Source organism: Mauremys reevesii, unplaced genomic scaffold, assembly GCF_016161935.1.
Source record: "Mauremys reevesii isolate NIE-2019 unplaced genomic scaffold, ASM1616193v1 Contig89, whole genome shotgun sequence".
Taxonomy (NCBI): Eukaryota; Metazoa; Chordata; order Testudines; family Geoemydidae; genus Mauremys; species Mauremys reevesii.
Window position 1 is genome coordinate 140,901 of NW_024100905.1, and position 19,840 is coordinate 160,740.

At 53.9% G+C, this 19,840-nt stretch overlaps 1 protein-coding gene across 1 annotated transcript; it reads right to left on the reverse strand.

Annotated features, from left to right (window-relative positions):
- LOC120395002 (C-type lectin domain family 2 member D-like) lies at positions 1–4,791 on the reverse strand. The gene is made up of 6 exons (XM_039519176.1): positions 4,681–4,791; positions 3,770–4,016; positions 2,996–3,091; positions 1,494–1,669; positions 595–677; positions 1–162 (listed from the first exon to the last, which is right to left on the reverse strand). The coding sequence occupies exons 2-6, from the start codon at positions 3,864–3,866 to the stop codon at positions 12–14; spliced, it is 603 nt and encodes a 200-aa protein (XP_039375110.1). The 5' UTR covers positions 3,867–4,016; positions 4,681–4,791; the 3' UTR covers positions 1–11.
- Positions 4,792–19,840: the final 15,049 nt, after the last annotated feature.

A 19,840-nucleotide genomic window follows, 5' to 3' on the forward strand; every position in this document is an offset into this window, starting at 1 on the left:
TAATACTCTTGTTATGAGCCCCCTTCCACTGCCGCCTCCTTCGCCTTTGTAAACGCATCAGGTTTGCTGCAGATCCAGAGTCTCTCACTGGTGCACTGTGAGCTGCTGACCCCATTCTCATAATTCAGATACACGCAGTCACCATCTGCTGTTATTACAAACCTGCAAGACAGAAGCCAGGGAGCTGGTGTCAGGCAAGAGTTGGGTGTTTCCCGTCAGTCGCAGACAGGGGGAGACACTCGCACAGTGCAGGGAGCTGCTGCACTCCCAGCCCCTCCCAATTCCCCCCCCCTGCACCAGCTACAGGCCCCCCACCCCGATTCCCCCTCCTGCACCAGCCACAGGCCCCGCCTCCAGCAGGGGGCAGTGGGCAGCAGGGCCAGGAGAGGTTCTAAGATCAACTGGCCTCCATGGAGCATTTATGCTGGGTGGGTATTTTAACCCCAGTTCCTGCTCCCCCCACCCCCAGCTGGGTCTGGATGGGCCCCTGCAGGCCCAACCCACCCAAACTGCCCCAGGGGGAGATTCCAGGTGAGTGTCGGCATAAGGAGCAGCGGTAACACCACACAGAAGAGCTGAATGAAAAAGACTCACAGGCGGTTGAATTTGGTGCAATTAACCCATTTCCAGGGCTGCCCCGGGTCCCTCGGGAGGCCTTTACAGCGCAGCAGGAAATCCTAAAAACAGCAGAGGGAGAGGTGGTGTCAGAGCCCGGCCCTGCTGCTCCCCCAGGCTCCGGGCAGGGAATCCCAGGTGTACACGGAAGGGCTCTGAGTGTTTCCAGGGGGTGGCTGGGGATTTTCTCCTCCCTCTTGCCCAGCTCTGGGTAATTCAGTATTAACCCTCCCACCCCAAACCCAGCTCCCCTCACCCCAATCTGCCCTGGGCTGGGGCAGCTCTTGGGTGCTGCTGGGTCTAAGCCGCATGGCGGGCGGGCGGGCGGGGGGGGGCCCAAGGCCACGTTCTGTGTCAAAGCCTCTCCATACAGAGCCGCTGAGCTCCCCTCACCATCGCAGGGGAAGAGGAAGGAAAGAGCCCAGCTGATCTCAATAGGAGATGCTGGGAGGGGCCAGGGATGAGAGAAGAGCCCCCCCCACACCCCAGTCCTCAGCCGGAAGGCATCAGGGCTGACAGGAGCCTCCCCCATCCTCAGCTGGCTGTCCTGGAGCACTGGCTCTTCAAGTTGAGCTGGGATCTCAGCCCTGTCTCCAGACCCAGGCAGCCCAGCAGACACCTGAGCCAGCCCAGCCCTAGAGAGGGACAGTCTCCTGTTGGGAAGGCTGAGAGTGGACGATCCCCATGGTCACACACTGACACCAGAGGACCCCCAGGTCCAGCCAGGCCTGGCATTCAGCAGCTGGAAATCCAGTCCCTCTGGCCTCCCAGCACGAGAGGGCTCAGGGCTGCTCCTTGCCCCACAGGGCAGAGCCCAGGTCCTACTGCAGCAGCCAGCGCTGAGCCAAGGCCAGGCCATTGCAGTGAGAGTCTCTCACCAGGTCCTGCAGGATTTCGATCCCAGCCAGGGAGGCATCGAGGGAGGAGCAGTGTCTCTGGCTGCTGTTCCAGTCCCCTTCGGCCTCGGAGAAATAGTAGCACCTCCCTCGGTATCCGACCCAGCCGTCCGGGCAGCAGGGGCCCAGGGCAGCAGGAGAACACCAAGATAGCAACACTGAAAATGGGAACATAACAAATGTCATAAGAGGGGACCTGCCCATCTGTGGCGAGAGATTATCCCTGGCATCCCAGGCTTCTGACACTCCCCTGGCAGCAGCTGGGAGGGAAGGATGCTGGGAATCCAGCCCCCGAAGGGGGTTACTTGACCCCCATCTCTGGCTGCTGTCTCGGGTTCACGTTTAACAGGGATGCAACTGACAAACAGCTCCTGCTTTGAAGCACCAGAGAACCAGGCCCAAGGGGAGTGTTAGAGCAGGGGGTGGGCAGGGAGCTGCAGACGAGGGAACAGTTATCGGGCCAGCAGCAGGGAGAAGAGTGACACTGGATGAGAGATCAAGTTCAACACGATTTGCCAGGTCTGTTACCCCGAGGAATCCTGCTAGCCTGGGCCACTGCCCCCCTCTCCCTGCTCTGCGCTCAGCTCCCCAGGAGAGGCAGGTTGAGATGAAGATGGGAACAAACTCCCTTCCCTTCACCAGACTGAACACCCGCTGCCCAGGCCCATCCAGCACAGCCAGACACAGGGCGATGGAGACGTTTGTTGTGATACGTTTGCCTGGCAGGAAGGATTCCAGAGACACTCCCAGCCTGGGGGAACTAACACAGCTCAGAGCATTTCATCCCAGGCACAAGAGCAACATCCACGCGATCAACAGAGCAATAAAAGGCAGGTGAGAAGGAAGGACACAAAATGCCACATGGCAGCGCCAGAGCTCCAGTCACAGGAAATGGCCAGTTATACTGACTGGTTGATTGCAACCTGATGCATTTCTCTCCTACAGACATTTCTCCCCCTCAATAATCACTAATTGATTACTAATTGGTCACTAATTGGTGGGTTTCACACGGCGTTAATGGCGGTGTCTGTGCTGCGTTCTACAGCTCATTTCAGTGACACGCCAGCACCTGCCAGCCCGGCCCTGGGCACGACCCGGGGATGCAGGAAGGCCAGGCTGGTACCTCAGGGCGACACGCTGCAGGCAGAGGGCCCAGCTCATTGCCGCCCTGCACCTTCTGTCAATCACCCCCACTCTGCACCGGGGTACCAGTGACTGTGCCTGGGGCCCAGCAATAGTGACTTGGGCCCCAAGGGCTCAGAGCTGGGCTGGGGGGAGCTAATGTCAGTCAGATCGTCCGACACAGAGAGTGCCCAGGTGCAGGGGTCTGGGGGGAACAGGAGGAGGGTCGTGGAGGAACATCCCCCAGGAATCCTCTGTCCCAGGGGCAGAAGCCAGACAGGCCAGGAGGAGAGACTGTGACTGTGGTGGCTCCAGGGGGAATGGAAGGCACAGAGAGGGGGCAGGGAGGGCTGAGAACTTACCTGCCAGGATAATAACAGGAATGATGAGACCTAAGAACACGATTGCGAGGGCGACTGTGAGGGTGACAGTGCGTCTCTTGCAGTTACAAGGAGGTTCTGAAACACAAAGACCCGTCAGCCTGGGCCGCAAGGACATGTCTCACTGATGGCACCAGGGCTGGAGCTGCCCTAGAACATGCCCCGTTCTGTGGATGGCTCCTCCCGTCAGATGCTCTGGGAGAGGAGCCCGGAGGATCAGGCAGGCTGGGGCTGGCAGAACAGTCCCTCCTTCCCTTCAGCCCAGTGCCCTCCCTGCACCCCCAGCCAGGCTGTCACGGGGCCTGGTGAGCTCAGGGGCACAGAGACAAGGACCCACATGTTCTGGTTGCAGGAGCTCAAGCTGCCTCCCCCTTCCCCGCGCCGTGCCCCCGGCCGAGCGCTGGCTGGGCCCACACTGCCGAGTGCGCCTGTCCCCACACACTGGGGTCTCACACTGGCCACACACAGCAGAAGGGGGGAGAATGAACCAGGCAGAGCTGGGCCAGGGCTGTCCCAGGGGGTCAGACACACCCAGCCCAAAAGGCCCCTGCCCAGCCCCACGGACACCGCTGTGTGCACCAGGCAGCAGCTGTGAGCCGGGATCGGTGCCCTGAGAGCCCCTGGGGGAGATCCAGTCCCTGCTGCCCACAGACGGGGGTTGCTGGGCACTGGCTGCTGCCACTGAGAACATGGCCCCATGTGGGGCAGCCTCAGGGTCTCTCTCCAGCCTGGTCCCAGGCAGCAACACCCCATTACCTGGCCACCATCCACTCCTCTGGTGTCCATTGCCACCAATACGGTACCCTCGCTGCAGTGGCACTTGGCTGTCAGTGTCCACAGCTCCTGGCCCCATTGTCTCTCAGCGACACTCAGGCTACAGACGCTGCTGCAGACGCTGGGCTGGGATCGGCTCCTCTCGGTTTGACTGGGTCCGATTCAGCACTGAAGCCGAGCCGGGGTCCTGGCCCTGCTCCCCCTCCCTGCTCCGGTCTCTCCAACCGATCTGGAAGCCGAGACGGACCCAGCAGGTCAGGGTCGGGGGGGGGGGGGATTTGTGGTTTCTCGTTCCCTGCCCAGCAGCCCAACCCCCCGCCAGAGGCGGTGCCATGGTGATTAAACCCCCTTAGCCCCATCGGCCCCTCCCCCTATAGGGCTTCAGAGCCCCGAGCTGCTATGGGAAAGACACCCAGCGGGGGAAGGGGGCGGAGCCCCCGGCAAGAGGCGCGCGCAGAGACCCGCAGGGGGAGCGGCCCGGCCAGCGCCGGAGGGACCCGCGATGCCCCGCCCCGGGGGCGTTTAACAACAGAGCACACGTGGGGGGCGGGGCAGGCGGCTCATTTGCATAGAGCGCGCACGCCCCGGTCCCTAAGTGCCATGTGCGCCGTGTCCCTGGTTTGCGGCCAGGGGCGACGATCGAAACCGACAGGTTGGCTCCGCCCCCGCCCCCGCCCCCGCCCCAGCCCGTCGGAGAAACTCCGCCTCCGCCGACCGAGCCTCTCCGACTCGGTCCTCCGCGCCAGCCATACGTGGGGGGCGGGGGAGAACTTTCTCCCCGGCCGCGTCATCCGGCTTCCGCGCGCGGGCGCGACACACTCACGGTCCGTGTCCGTCTCTCCCCCGCCCCGCTCGGTCCGTCGGCCTCCCCGGGCGGCGGCGGCGCCTCTTACCGGAGCGTCCCGCGGGCTCCGGGCGGGCGGCACCTGCGGGGCCGGGCCTGGATCGCGGGGACCGGACACGGGGAGAAACGAGCCGCGCTCCCGGCCAGACTCCGGGGCTGGTTCTCGGCGCGGCGGAGCGTTTGAGCGCGCTGGACGGGCCCCGCCCCCCCCGGGTAAAACTCCTCCCACCCAGGGCAGGATCACGCGGCCCGTTACCCGGCTTGTAGGGCCGCTACCCGGGACAGGCCGGCGCAGTTAGAGAACAAACTCCTCCCCGAGCCCGAGCACCCGCCGCCCGGCGCAGCCACACGCAGGGCGAGGGAGACGCTCGTTGTGATACGTTTGCAGCCCGCCCGTAGCCTGACCCGCACGGGCCAGAGCCGCCTGCCCCGGGCCGTCGCGAGTGTCTGAGCGCCCGCGCAGCGCGTGGGCCCTGCCCGGGGCGGCCAGGAACGTTGTAACTTGAGTCACCGCTTAGCACAGACCTTTCTGCCCCCGGTACAGCAGCGAGAGGGGAACTCGCGGGAAGCCCGCACACAGCGTCACCCGTTCAGTGCCAGGGAGCAGCAGTGGCAAGGTCAGCGCAGCAGGCAGATAACCAGAGGCAGGGTGATTAGGGGCACCATGGGGAAGGGGTTGCTAAGCCATTCCAAACACCATGTCAGTGAGTGCCCCTCCCACCTCCAAGAGTCATGGGCGGCAGGTTTGCATCATTTTTGGTGGTGCCCAAGTGGATCCGTCCCATCCATAGGACAGACCAGGGCAACCACCCTACGCCCCGCACTTTGGGAGGGCCCCCTGCTTCGGGGGATGGGGGCTCCGGGGCGGGGGGGGGTGAGCAGGGTGCCTGGCACCACCAGCAGTAAGCACCCCCGCTCCACCCCGCCTCTTCCCACACAGCCCCCCACTCCACCTCTTCCCCAAAGCTCCCACCCCTGAGCAATGCCAGGAGCCGGCGAGGTGAAGCAGAGTGGGCTGGGGCCAGGTCCCCCGCTAACTCCCCAGGCCACCTGAAGCACAAGGCAGAGGTGGGCACCACCATGTTGTGTGACAAATACTTGACAAAATTACAAGACTTAGTGATGGACATCGGGAGCGGGGGATATTATGTCATTCAATCATTCAACCCATAAAATAGCACACATTTTTCCACACAGGGGGAAAAAACAGTAACTTTAATAGCAACAATAATAAATTCATCTCATAATTAATGAAAAGTGTGTATACTGCATATGAGATGATATGAGAAATGAAAACGAGCTTGCTTTGGGATTTTACAAGGCACTTCTATCATTTAAACACATTTGGTACCTTGAGTAATGATAACACTTCTTGCAAATCACATAAATAGGGAATTCATGGTCCCCTTCACGCTCCCCATTACAAAGGCACGGGGGTTATTGCTGGCTGCCCTAGGGCTGCAGAAAACCCTATGGGCAAAACATATGGAAAGAAGGGGATCAATTTATACACAGGGCTAAAGGGGACTCCCATAGTGCATGAACACTTAATAAATAAATACAAATTAAATACATTACAGAGACAAGAACCTGTAATTACAGACTTTAATGCATGAGACGCTCCAGAGAAGGACGACCTACAGGGAGTAACGGGAGAGGGAATCCTAGGGAGACCAAAGGGGCTGGTAGAGGGAGTGGACAGAGAACAAGGGTAGAGGCAGAGTCACTGCAGGGTTGACCCAGTCTTCTGCCTCTCCCCAGTGGGTGGAGACACTGATGACTGTCACTATAGGAGGGAACAGTAGAACGGAAAGCCCAGAAGAATGACTGACTTGAGGAGAACTTCCTGAGGGCCCCTAACCCTTGCAGAGCTTTTCTAGCGCCAACATTTACATTTTTACCCAGGGTGGTTTGGCTCCCACAAATAAAAATCTGCACATCTTCCACATGCTTTTGGACCAATGGAAAAAAACAAATACAATTCAAGTGACTTTAAAATTGCCTATGAAACGGAGTTAACAAAATAAATGAGCTTATGAACAACCAGAAAAGATGCTTCTCAAGTGAAACAACTATAAATGGACTTCTTGGCAAAGCTGTAAATTTTCTTATAGAAAAAGCCATGAACTTTTTGGAAAGGAAGAGCAGACTGAATTACTTGCCTCAGTGAAATTAAACATCCAGAGAACTGCTGGGCCTGTGATGATGATGACCAGGGCTTGCTCACCTGTGGCTCCCCGTCCCTGTGCTGTGGAGGCACAGCCAGGCAGGTCTGCATCTGCAAGCAGGCACCTGTCTCAGGTGCAGCTCCCACTGGCCATGCTGGCCAATAGACCGGGAGCCTCTCAGCCAATGGGCTTTGGGGGGGGGAGGCAAAGGTGGAGACTGTAGGGAGCTCTGGAGAAGGGGAGGCAGTGGGGGAGGAGAGTTGTCTGGCACTCTGGAGAGGGGTGATGGGCACAGGGGTCGTTGGGGGTCTCTCGGGGGGGCAGAGGGTTGTATGGGTCTCTGTGGGGTGGCGGGAGTGATGGATGGAGCCAGCCGCCGCCCAGGTCTGCTCTGCATGTGTGTGGGGGGGGTTGCTATAGCCCCCTCAGGAAGCCCCCTCTGTCCTGTGTATTTTATGCCATCTCTGGGGTGCCCAGCGCTGCTCCTTTCCCTGCCCCCAGCTCCATCTGTCTGTCCCCACAACTCACCAGCTGTGTCTGTGTGTCTCTGTCTGACAGTGACGACTCCTGCTGCTCGCTCGCTGCAAGCTGCCTGTGGCTCCCTCCCCGTCCCTGTTGGGGAGGTGTGGCCAGGCAGCTCTGGCATTGGCCCCTGCAGCTAGGAGCTCTCCACAGCACGCAGCAACTCTGGGGACAGGGGGAGCTGCCCCAAGGTGAGAGCCCCACATTGCCAACCCATGGCACAGGGGCCCCCAAAGCACAGGGCCTGGGGCCCAAATATCGGTGGAGCTGGGCCCACGTTCATGAATATTGGTGGAGCCTGGGCACCACAAGCCCATATCACCCGCTGCCTATGCCAAGAGTCACTCCTGCTCGCTCCCATCAGCAGGGGGGGTTCATGGGGTTTTTTTTTGGGGGGGCGGGGGAGAGGAGTCCAACTCAAACCCCTCCAGCTAGTGCTGTGCAAGTCATTTTTTTGCTCCTCATGTTGCACCGATAACTCCACAGCTGGTTTTTAAGCCTTCCCCTCAGGCTCGGACACAAGTAAGTGTGTGAGCCATTAGCAGCTGAGGCAGCGGTGATCAAAGAAAGAGCAGGTCATGTGCTAGGCATGTATTTCCCTGGAGATTTCATGGTGCAGTGTGCTGCACACCCACGTGTGAGCACTAGTAACAGAGCAGGGCAGCCAGTGCATACGATGCTTTCTGATGCTGCTCAGTGTGTGATTTGTGTCACTCATTTCAGGGAGCTGGGCAGGCACAATTTTACATTTCACAGCCTGTACAGAGCTGGATATGGGAATACACAGGCCCCCGGGAGAAAGGCTGCCAGGCTGCTGGGCCCCTTTCCAATACTGCCTAGGATGGACAGGGTACAGCAAGGAGCCTTTCAGTTTAAGTGTCCCCATCCCTTGCTGTCAGTGTCCTGCCGTGGTCCTTGAAGCTGCCACATTGGTACAGTCTTTAGAACGGTTCCTGTCCGAACAGGATGAATGAGCCGGGGAGGGAGTCGGATGAATCCAGTGGGGAGTAAGAGTCAGGCTACAGATATCAGCGGAGGACACAGCCGGCCTGTATGTTCTTCTTCGAGTGGCGTCCCTGTGGGTGCTCCATTCTAGGTATCGGTGCGTCCCTGCACCGGAGATTTTTTGCAGCAGTACTCGGTCGGGGGATGGGCACGTGCAGGACCTGTCTCGTGCAGCTGTTGGTGCCTTTTGTAGCGCGCACCCCCGACCGTCCCTTCAGTTCCTTCTCAACTGTCCTCGGCTGCGGACGGAGCTCCGCGGCAGTGCTTGCTCTCCTTGATACTTTCCGGGAAGGGGGAAGTGGGGGGGGGGAGTTACATAACTATGTATAGCCTAATACTAAGGTTAGTTAGTTCCATTTAGAGGCTTTTTTTCTTTTTAAACAAAAAAAACTCCCAATTCTTTACTTAGTTCTCCATTTAGGAATAGCTCTACCGTTTACCACTTCATTTAGCTTCCTGCCCTCATCTATTGGGCACAGGGGGAAGAGACTTAACCAAAGTCATGCTGGGCTCAACAGGGTTTAAAAAGTGTGACTCGTACCATGAACCGATGCCAGTATCTGACGACTGCACATCCGCTGCCTGGGAGAAATTCATCTCTCCCAGAAATGCATACACTGCAGCAACTTGACGTCGAGAACAAGCCGTGATAGGGATCTCCGTTGGAAAATGCTTCTGATGGAGAAATCCCTCCAGCCTTCACAAGAGATGTCCTCCGTGGAGTCAATCGCCAAGGGGGAGCCCAGGCTCACTCGCTAGGTGTAGAAGCCAAGAACTTATGGAACTTGTGCATCTGCAACGATATAAACATCAGTGTCATACCAACTGGGATGCCGAAACACTACAGCCGACAAGTTCAACAGGCACTTCTCACAGGAACACGAGTGGGAAATCCATGACACTGTTCTCAGCACAATATTCCAAAAAATGAGGTCACCCAGTAATTGACCTGTTCGCCTCAGCACCAAATCGCAAATGTCCACTCTTTCGCTCCAGGGCAGGAGGGAGATATGAGCTCTGTGATGTGTTTATATCATTTTAACACCTATCACAGAATGACTGTGTGACGGGTTGGATCACAGAAACCCCCCTGGGAGCTGCCACCTGATGTGCCAAGACTACTTCTGCCTCTGCTTTCCCTGCCAGCCTGGGACTCCAGCACCCCTGTCTTGCTGAGCCAGACACTCCCGTCTGCTCCAGCACAGACCCAGGGTCTGATCCACATGCCCCCAAAGCTGCAGGTTTAATTGAAAGCAAATTACAGAAGTGTTCCTGTCTTTAACACTCAGAAGCCCAACTCCCAATGGGTCCAAACCCTAAATAAACCTATTTTACTCTGTATAAAGTTTATACAGGGTAAACTCATAGATTGTTTGCCCTCTATAACACTGATAGAGAGACATGCACAGCTGTTTGCCCCTGAGTATTAATACATACTCTGGGTTAATTAATAATTAAAAAGGGATTTTATTGAATCCAGAATGTAGGATTTAAGTGGTTCCAAGTAGTAACAGACAGAACAAAGGGAGTTACCAAGCAAAATAAAATAAAACACGCAAGTGTAGGTCCAGTACAGTAATACAACTGAATACAGATAAAAACCTCAACAGTTCCAGTAAGCTTTGTTTTACAGACTAGCCTCCTTCTAGTCTGGGTCCAGCAATCGCTCATACCCCAGTGGTTACTGTCCTTTGTTCCAGTTTCTTTCAGGTATCTTTAGGGGTGGAGAGGCTATCTCTTTAGCCAGCTGAAGACAAAATGCAGGAGTCTCCCATGGGCTTGAATAGAATCTCCTTTGTGGGTGGAGACCCCCACTTCCCTCCTATGCAAAGTCCAGCTCCCAGAGGGAGGTCTGGAGTCACCCGGGCAACTCACATGTACATGCAGGACTCAACAGTTTTTACCAGCCAAGCCACATTCCTGGGAAAGCTCAGATGTGGATTGGCATCTTCAAGTTCATTGTTGGCTTAGGTGGTTCTTGATTGGGCACTTAACTTTGCAAATTCCTTTCTAAAGAAGCTGACCAAATGCCTTACTAAGGTTATTTAAAATCAAGCCAGTACACAGCCAATATTCACAACTTCAAATACAAAAATGATACATGCATACAAATAGGATGAATAGATTCAGTAGATCATAACCTTTACAGAGATATGTTATATGACATATGTCGCATAAAACATATTCCAGTTATGTCATATATACATTCATAAGTATATTTCCATAAAGTCTTATGGGAGGCACTGTCACAGACTGCAGCCAGGAATCAGGGTGGGCAGAATAGGGCAGGGGTTGGGGTGAAACACTGACTGCACCCCAGGATCAGTGAGATGGGGGCAGGGCCGACTCTAGACCCCAGCGCGCCAAGCGCGCGCGTGGGGCAGCATTTTGCCAGCAGGGCGGCAGGCGGCTCCGGCGGACCTTCTGCAGTCATGCCTGCGGGAGGTCCACCGGAGCCACGGGACCAGTGGCCCCTCCACAGGCAAGTCTGCAAGAGGTCCCCTGGAGCCGCGGGACCGGCGCCCGGCAGCGTGCCCCCTGCGGCATGCCGCCCTGCTTGGGGCTGCCGGATTCCTACAGCCGCCCCTGGATGGGGGGCAAGGCACCCCAGAGTGACTGCACCCTGGGATAAATGCAGGTCGGGGGGGCTATGCTCCCTGTAATGACTGTGCTGTGGGATCATGGCACATGTGTGTGGGACTGTGCACCTCCACTGACTGTACTCCAGAAACAGTGCAAGGGGGGGCCGTGCTGCACCCCACAGTGTGCCCCAAGGTGACTGTGTAACAAGACTGGTGCTTCTGAAATGTTGACATGCGCACTGGAGCACAGGCTCTGACCAGGGCAGTTGCTTCAAAGTTCAGCCTGGATAGCACAGTGCAATGTGTGTGTGACTGATCTGTCTGCAATAACCACTGAGAGAAAGAGAGCTCTTAGCTCGCTGCCTGTCAAGATTTGGCGAAGCAGAACTCACTTAGCAGAGAGACATTGCACACTGAGATCTGCTGCTAAATATGAGTCGGAATGTCCTTAAAGACACGTTCGGAATGGAATGTAAAAAGAACTTTTGTTTACATTCCATTCCGAACGTGTCTTTAAATGTAAACAGAAGTTCTGTTTACATTCCGTTCCGAACGTGTCTTTAAATGTAAACAGAAGTTCTGTTTACATTCCGTTCCGAACGTGTCTTTAAGGACATTCCGACTCATATTTAGCAGCAGATCTAAGTGTGCAATGTCTCTCTGCTAAGTGAGTTCTGCTTCGCCAAATCTTGACAGGCAGCGAGCTAAGAGCTCTCTCTCTTAGTGGTTATTGCAGACAGATCAGTCACACACACATTGCACTGTGCTATCCAGGCTGAAATTTGAAGCAACTGCCCTGGTCAGAGCCTGTGCTCCAGTGCGCATGTCAACATTTCAGAAGCACCAGTCTTGTTACACAGTGAACAAAGTGAATTACCAAGCAAAATAAAATAAAACACGCAAGTGTAGGTCCAGTACAGTAATACAACTGAATACAGATAAAAACCTCAACAGTTCCAGTAAGCTTTGTTTTACAGACTAGCCTCCTTCTAGTCTGGGTCCAGCAATCGCTCATACCCCAGTGGTTACTGTCCTTTGTTCCAGTTTCTTTCAGGTATCTTTAGGGGTGGAGAGGCTATCTCTTTAGCCAGCTGAAGACAAAATGCAGGAGTCTCCCATGGGCTTGAATAGAATCTCCTTTGTGGGTGGAGACCCCCACTTCCCTCCTATGCAAAGTCCAGCTCCAAGATGGAGTTCTGGAGTCACCCGGGCAACTCACATGTACATGCAGGACTCAACAGTTTTTACCAGCCAAGCCACATTCCTGGGAAAGCTCAGATGTGGATTGGCATCTTCAAGTTCATTGTTGGCGTAGGTGGTTCTTGATTGGGCACTTAACTTTGCAAATTCCTTTCTAAACAAGCTGACCAAATGCCTTACTAAGGTTATTTAAAATCAAGCCAGTACACAGCCAATATTCACAACTTCAAATACAAAAATGATACATGCATACAAATAGGATGAATAGATTCAGTAGATCATAACCTTTACAGAGACATGTTATATGACATATGTCGCATAAAACATATTCCAGTTATGTCATATATACATTCATAAGTATATTTCCATAAAGTCTTATGGGAGGCACTGTCACAGACTGCAGCCAGGAATCAGGGTGGGCAGAATAGGGCAGGGGTTGGGGTGAAACACTGACTGCACCCCAGGATCAGTGAGATGGGGGCAGGGCCGACTCTAGACCCCAGCGCGCGCGCTGGGGCAGCATTTTGCCAGCAGGGCGGCAGGCGGCTCAGCGGACCTTCTGCAGTCATGCCTGCGGGAGGTCCACCGGAGCCACGGGACCAGTGGCCCCTCCACAGGCAAGTCTGCAAGAGGTCCCCTGGAGCCGCGGGACCGGCGCCCGGCAGCGTGCCCCCTGCGGCATGCCGCCCTGCTTGGGGCTGCCGGATTCCTACAGCCGCCCCTGGATGGGGGGCAAGGCACCCCAGAGTGACTGCACCCTGGGATAAATGCAGGTCGGGGGGGCTATGCTCCCTGTAATGACTGTGCTGTGGGATCATGGCACATGTGTGTGGGACTGTGCACCTCCACTGACTGTACTCCAGAAACAGTGCAAGGGGGGGCCGTGCTGCACCCCACAGTGTGCCCCAAGGTGACTGTGTAACAAGACTGGTGCTTCTGAAATGTTGACATGCGCACTGGAGCACAGGCTCTGACCAGGGCAGTTGCTTCAAAGTTCAGCCTGGATAGCACAGTGCAATGTGTGTGTGACTGATCTGTCTGCAATAACCACTGAGAGAAAGAGAGCTCTTAGCTCGCTGCCTGTCAAGATTTGGCGAAGCAGAACTCACTTAGCAGAGAGACATTGCACACTGAGATCTGCTGCTAAATATGAGTCGGAATGTCCTTAAAGACACGTTCGGAATGGAATGTAAACAGAACTTCTGTTTACATTCCATTCCGAACGTGTCTTTAAATGTAAACAGAAGTTCTGTTTACATTCCATTCCGAACGTGTCTTTAAATGTAAACAGAAGTTCTGTTTACATTCCATTCCGAACGTGTCTTTAAGGACATTCCGACTCATATTTAGCAGCAGATCTCAGTGTGCAATGTCTCTCTGCTAAGTGAGTTCTGCTTCGCCAAATCTTGACAGGCAGCGAGCTAAGAGCTCTCTCTCTCAGTGGTTATTGCAGACAGATCAGTCACACACACATTGCACTGTGCTATCCAGGCTGAAATTTGAAGCAACTGCCCTGGTCAGAGCCTGTGCTCCAGTGCGCATGTCAACATTTCAGAAGCACCAGTCTTGTTACACAGTGAACAAAGTGAATTACCAAGCAAAATAAAATAAAACACGCAAGTGTAGGTCCAGTACAGTAATACAACTGAATACAGATAAAAACCTCAACAGTTCCAGTAAGCTTTGTTTTACAGACTAGCCTCCTTCTAGTCTGGGTCCAGCAATCGCTCATACCCCAGTGGTTACTGTCCTTTGTTCCAGTTTCTTTCAGGTATCTTTAGGGGTGGAGAGGCTATCTCTTTAGCCAGCTGAAGACAAAATGCAGGAGTCTCCCATGGGCTTGAATAGAATCTCCTTTGTGGGTGGAGACCCCCACTTCCCTCCCAGCTCCAAGATGGAGTTCTGGAGTCACCCGGGCAACTCACATGTACATGCAGGACTCAACAGTTTTTACCAGCCAAGCCACATTCCTGGGAAAGCTCAGATGTGGATTGGCATCTTCAAGTTCATTGTTGGCTTAGGTGGTTCTTGATTGGGCACTTAACTTTGCAAATTCCTTTCTAAAGAAGCTGACCAAATGCCTTACTAAGGTTATTTAAAATCAAGCCAGTACACAGCCAATATTCACAACTTCAAATACAAAAATGATACATGCATACAAATAGGATGAATAGATTCAGTAGATCATAACCTTTACAGAGATATGTTATATGACATATGTCGCATAAAACATATTCCAGTTATGTCATATATACATTCATAAGTATATTTCCATAAAGTCTTATGGGAGGCACTGTCACAGACTGCAGCCAGGAATCAGGGTGGGCAGAATAGGGCAGGGGTTGGGGTGAAACACTGACTGCACCCCAGGATCAGTGAGATGGGGCAGGGCCGACTCTAGACCCCAGCGCCAGCGCGTGGGCAGCATTTTGCCAGCAGGGCGGCAGGCGGCTCCGGCGGACCTTCTGCAGTCATGCCTGCGGAGGTCCACCGAGCCACGGGACCAGTGGCCCTCCACAGGCAAGTCTGCAAGAGGTCCCCTGGAGCCGCGGGACCGCCCGGCAGCGTGCCCCCTGCGGCATGCCGCCCTGCTTGGGGCTGCCGGATTCCTACAGCCGCCCCTGGATGGGGGGCAAGGCACCCCAGAGTGACTGCACCCTGGGATAAATGCAGGTCGGGGGGGCTATGCTCCCTGTAATGACTGTGCTGTGGGATCATGGCACATGTGTGTGGGACTGTGCACCTCCACTGACTGTACTCCAGAAACAGTGCAAGGGGGGGCCGTGCTGCACCCCACAGTGTGCCCCAAGGTCACTGTGTAACAAGACTGGTGCTTCTGAAATGTTGACATGCGCACTGGAGCACAGGCTCTGACCAGGGCAGTTGCTTCAGTTCAGCCTGGATAGCACAGTGAAATGTGTGTGACTGATCTGTCTGCAATAACCACTGAGAGAAAGAGAGCTCTTAGCTCGCTGCCTGTCAAGATTTGGCGAAGCAGAACTCACTTAGCAGAGAGACATTGCACACTGAGATCTGCTGCTAAATATGAGTCGGAATGTCCTTAAAGACACGTTCGGAATGGAATGTAAACAGAACTTCTGTTTACATTCCATTCGAACGTAATCTTTAAATGTAAACAGAAGTTCTGTTTACATTCCATTCCGAACGTGTCTTTAAATGTAAACAGAAGTTCTGTTTACATTCCATTCCGAACGTGTCTTTAAGGCCATTCCGACTCATATTTAGCAGCAGATCTAAGTGTGCAATGTCTCTCTGCTAAGTGAGTTCTGCTTCGCCAAATCTTGACAGGCAGCGAGCTAAGAGCTCTCTCTCTTAGTGGTTATTGCAGACAGATCAGTCACACACACATTGCACTGTGCTATCCAGGCTGAAATTTGAAGCAACTGCCCTGGTCAGAGCCTGTGCTCCAGTGCGCATGTCAACATTTCAGAAGCACCAGTCTTGTTACACAGTGAACAAAGTGAATTACCAAGCAAAATAAAATAAAACACGCAAGTGTAGGTCCAGTACAGTAATACAACTGAATACAGATAAAAACCTCAACAGTTCCAGTAAGCTTTGTTTTACAGACTAGCCTCCTTCTAGTCTGGGTCCAGCAATCGCTCATACCCCAGTGGTTACTGTCCTTTGTTCCAGTTTCTTTCAGGTATCTTTAGGGGTGGAGAGGCTATCTCTTTAGCCAGCTGAAGACAAAATGCAGGAGTCTCCCATGGGCTTGAATAGAATCTCCTTTGTGGGTGGAGACCCCCACTTCCCTCCTATGCAAAGTCCAGCTCCAAGATGGAGTTCTGGAGTCACCCGGGCAACTCACATGTACATGCAGGACTCAACAGTTTTTACCAGCCAAGCCACATTCCTGGGAAAGCTCAGATGTGGATTGGCATCTTCAAGTTCATTGTTGGCTTAGGTGGTTCTTGATTGGGCACTTAACTTTGCAAATTCCTTTCTAAAGAAGCTGACCAAATGCCTTACTAAGGTTATTTAAAATCAAGCCAGTACACAGCCAATATTCACAACTTCAAATACAAAAATGATACATGCATACAAATAGGATGAATAGATTCAGTAGATCATAACCTTTACAGAGATATGTTATATGACATATGTCACATAAATCATATTCCAGTTATGTCATATATACATTCATAAGTATATTTCCATAAAGTCTTATGGGAGGCACTGTCACAGACTGCAGCCAGGAATCAGGGTGGGCAGAATAGGGCAGGGGTTGGGGTGAAACACTGACTGCACCCCAGGATCAGTGAGATGGGGGCAGGGCCGACTCTAGACCCCAGCGCTAAGCGCCGCGTGGCAGCATTTTGCCAGCAGGGCGGCAGGCGGCTCCGGCGGACCTTCTGCAGTCATGCCTGCGGGAGGTCCACCGGAGCCACGGGACCAGTGGCCCCTCCACAGGCAAGTCTGCAAGAGGTCCCCTGGAGCCGCGGGACCGGCGCCCGGCAGCGTGCCCCCTGCGGCATGCCGCCCTGCTTGGGGCTGCCGGATTCCTACAGCCGCCCCTGGATGGGGGGCAAGGCACCCCAGAGTGACTGCACCCTGGGATAAATGCAGGTCGGGGGGGCTATGCTCCCTGTAATGACTGTGCTGTGGGATCATGGCACATGTGTGTGGGACTGTGCACCTCCACTGACTGTACTCCAGAAACAGTGCAAGGGGGGGCCGTGCTGCACCCCACAGTGTGCCCCAAGGTCACTGTGTAACAAGACTGGTGCTTCTGAAATGTTGACATGCGCACTGGAGCACAGGCTCTGACCAGGGCAGTTGCTTCAAAGTTCAGCCTGGATAGCACAGTGCAATGTGTGTGTGACTGATCTGTCTGCAATAACCACTGAGAGAAAGAGAGCTCTTAGCTCGCTGCCTGTCAAGATTTGGAAGCAGAACTCACTTAGCAGAGACATTGCACACTGAGATCTGCTGCTAAATATGAGTCGGAATGTCCTTAAAGACACGTTCGGAATGGAATGTAAACAGAACTTCTGTTTACATTCCATTCCAAACGTGTCTTTAAATGTAAACAGAAGTTCTGTTTACATTCCATTCCGAACGTGTCTTTAAATGTAAACAGAAGTTCTGTTTACATTCCATTCCGAACGTGTCTTTAAGGCCATTCCGACTCATATTTAGCAGCAGATCTAAGTGTGCAATGTCTCTCTGCTAAGTGAGTTCTGCTTCGCCAAATCTTGACAGGCAGCGAGCTAAGAGCTCTCTCTCTTAGTGGTTATTGCAGACAGATCAGTCACACACACATTGCACTGTGCTATCCAGGCTGAAATTTGAAGCAACTGCCCTGGTCAGAGCCTGTGCTCCAGTGCGCATGTCAACATTTCAGAAGCACCAGTCTTGTTACACAGTGAACAAAGTGAATTACCAAGCAAAATAAAATAAAACACGCAAGTGTAGGTCCAGTACAGTAATACAACTGAATACAGATAAAAACCTCAACAGTTCCAGTAAGCTTTGTTTTACAGACTAGCCTCCTTCTAGTCTGGGTCCAGCAATCGCTCATACCCCAGTGGTTACTGTCCTTTGTTCCAGTTTCTTTCAGGTATCTTCAGGGGTGGAGAGGCTATCTCTTTAGCCAGCTGAAGACAAAATGCAGGAGTCTCCCATGGGCTTGAATAGAATCTCCTTTGTGGGTGGAGACCCCCACTTCCCTCCTATGCAAAAGATGGAGTTCTGGAGTCACCCGGGCAACTCACATGTACATGCAGGACTCAACAGTTTTTACCAGCCAAGCCACATTCCTGGGAAAGCTCAGATGTGGATTGGCATCTTCAAGTTCATTGTTGGCTTAGGTGGTTCTTGATTGGGCACTTAACTTTGCAAATTCCTTTCTAAACAAGCTGACCAAATGCCTTACTAAGGTTATTTAAAATCAAGCCAGTACACAGCCAATATTCACAACTTCAAATACAAAAATGATACATGCATACAAATAGGATGAATAGATTCAGTAGATCATAACCTTTACAGAGATATGTTATATGACATATGTCGCATAAAACATATTCCAGTTATGTCATATATACATTCATAAGTATATTTCCATAAAGTCTTATGGGAGGCACTGTCACAGACTGCAGCCAGGAATCAGGGTGGGCAGAATAGGGCAGGGGATGGGGTGAAACACTGACTGCACCCCAGGATCAGTGAGATGGGGGCAGAGCCGACTCTAGACCCCAGCGCGCGCGTGGGGCAGCATTTTGCCAGCAGGGCGGCAGGCAGGTCCGGCGGACCTTCTGCAGTCATGCCTGCGGGAGGTCCACCGGAGCCACGGGACCAGTGGCCCCTCCACAGGCAAGTCTGCAAGAGGTCCCCTGGAGCCGCGGGACCGGCGCCCGGCAGCGTGCCCCCTGCGGCATGCCACCCTGCTTGGGGCTGCCGGATTCCTACAGCCGCCCCTGGATGGGGGGCAAGGCACCCCAGAGTGACTGCACCCTGGGATAAATGCAGGTCGGGGGGGCTATGCTCCCTGTAATGACTGTGCTGTGGGATCATGGCACATGTGTGTGGGACTGTGCACCTCCACTGACTGTACTCCAGAAACAGTGCAAGGGGGGGGGCCGTGCTGCACCCCACAGTGTGCCCCAAGGTTACTGTGTAACAAGACTGGTGCTTTTGAAATGTTGACATGCGCACTGGAGCACAGGCTCTGACCAGGGCAGTTGCTTCAAAGTTCAGCCTGGATAGCACAGTGCAATGTGTGTGTGACTGATCTGTCTGCAATAACCACTGAGAGAAAGAGAGCTCTTAGCTCGCTGCCTTGTCAAGATTTGGCGAAGCAGAACTCACTTAGCAGAGAGACATTGCACACTGAGATCTGCTGCTAAATATGAATCGGAATGTCCTTAAAGACACGTTCGTAATGGAATGTAAACAGAACTTCTGTTTACATTCCATTCCGAACGTGTCTTTAAATGTAAACACAACTTCTGTTTACATTCCATTCCGAACGTGTCTTTAAATGTAAACAGAAGTTCTGTTTACATTCCATTCCGAACGTGTCTTTAAATGTAAACAGAAGTTTACAGCGCCCCCGGGCCCGCTGGCAGTGCCCCGGGGGCCGGGGCTCGAGCACCGCACACAGATATAACCTACCGCCTATGCCTCTGGCTCCTAGGGGCAGCCAGGGAGGCTCTGTGCACTGCACCTGTCTGCAGGTGCTGCCCCCACTGCTCCCATTGGCTGTGGTTCCTGGTCAATGTGAGCTGTGGGGTTGATGCTCGCGCTGAAGGTAGGGGCAGTGTGCGGAGCCCCCTGGCTGCCCCTGCGCCTAGGAGCCAGAGGAACATCTTGTTGTGGAGCTGGCTGCTGTGGCTAATTGGACTTTTGGTTGAAAACCAGGTGCCTGGCAACCATATCTCTTCTCCCCCCCCACCGCCTTCCTGATGGGTGGGGCCTGTAGCAGATCAGGTCTCTAAAGCCCTTTGGGGTGTAGGGGCCAATGGGGCTAAGGGGGTTTAATCATCATGGCACCACCTCTAGCAGGGAGTTCGGCTGCTGGGCAGGGAATGAGAAACCACAAATCACCCTGCTTGGTCTGTTTCAGCTTCCACATTGGCTGGAGAATCCAGAACAGGGAGTGTGAGCCAGGGTCAGGATCCCTGCCCCAGCTTGGCCTCACTGCTGCCGCTGAATTGGACCCAGTCAGACAGAGGAGCTGATCCCAGCCCAGCATTGGCAGCAGCATCTG

Coding starts and splice junctions, on each gene's coding strand:
- LOC120395002 (XM_039519176.1), bottom strand. CDS start 3,866: ATGGGGCCAGGAGCTGTGGACACTGACAGCCAAGTGCCACTGCAGCGA. Junction 678..1,493: donor TCGAAATCCTGCAGGACCTG/GTGAGAGACTCT, acceptor TGCTGTTTTTAG/GATTTCCTGCTGCGCTGTAA. Junction 163..594: donor TGCACCAAATTCAACCGCCT/GTGAGTCTTTTT, acceptor TCTGTCTTGCAG/GTTTGTAATAACAGCAGATG.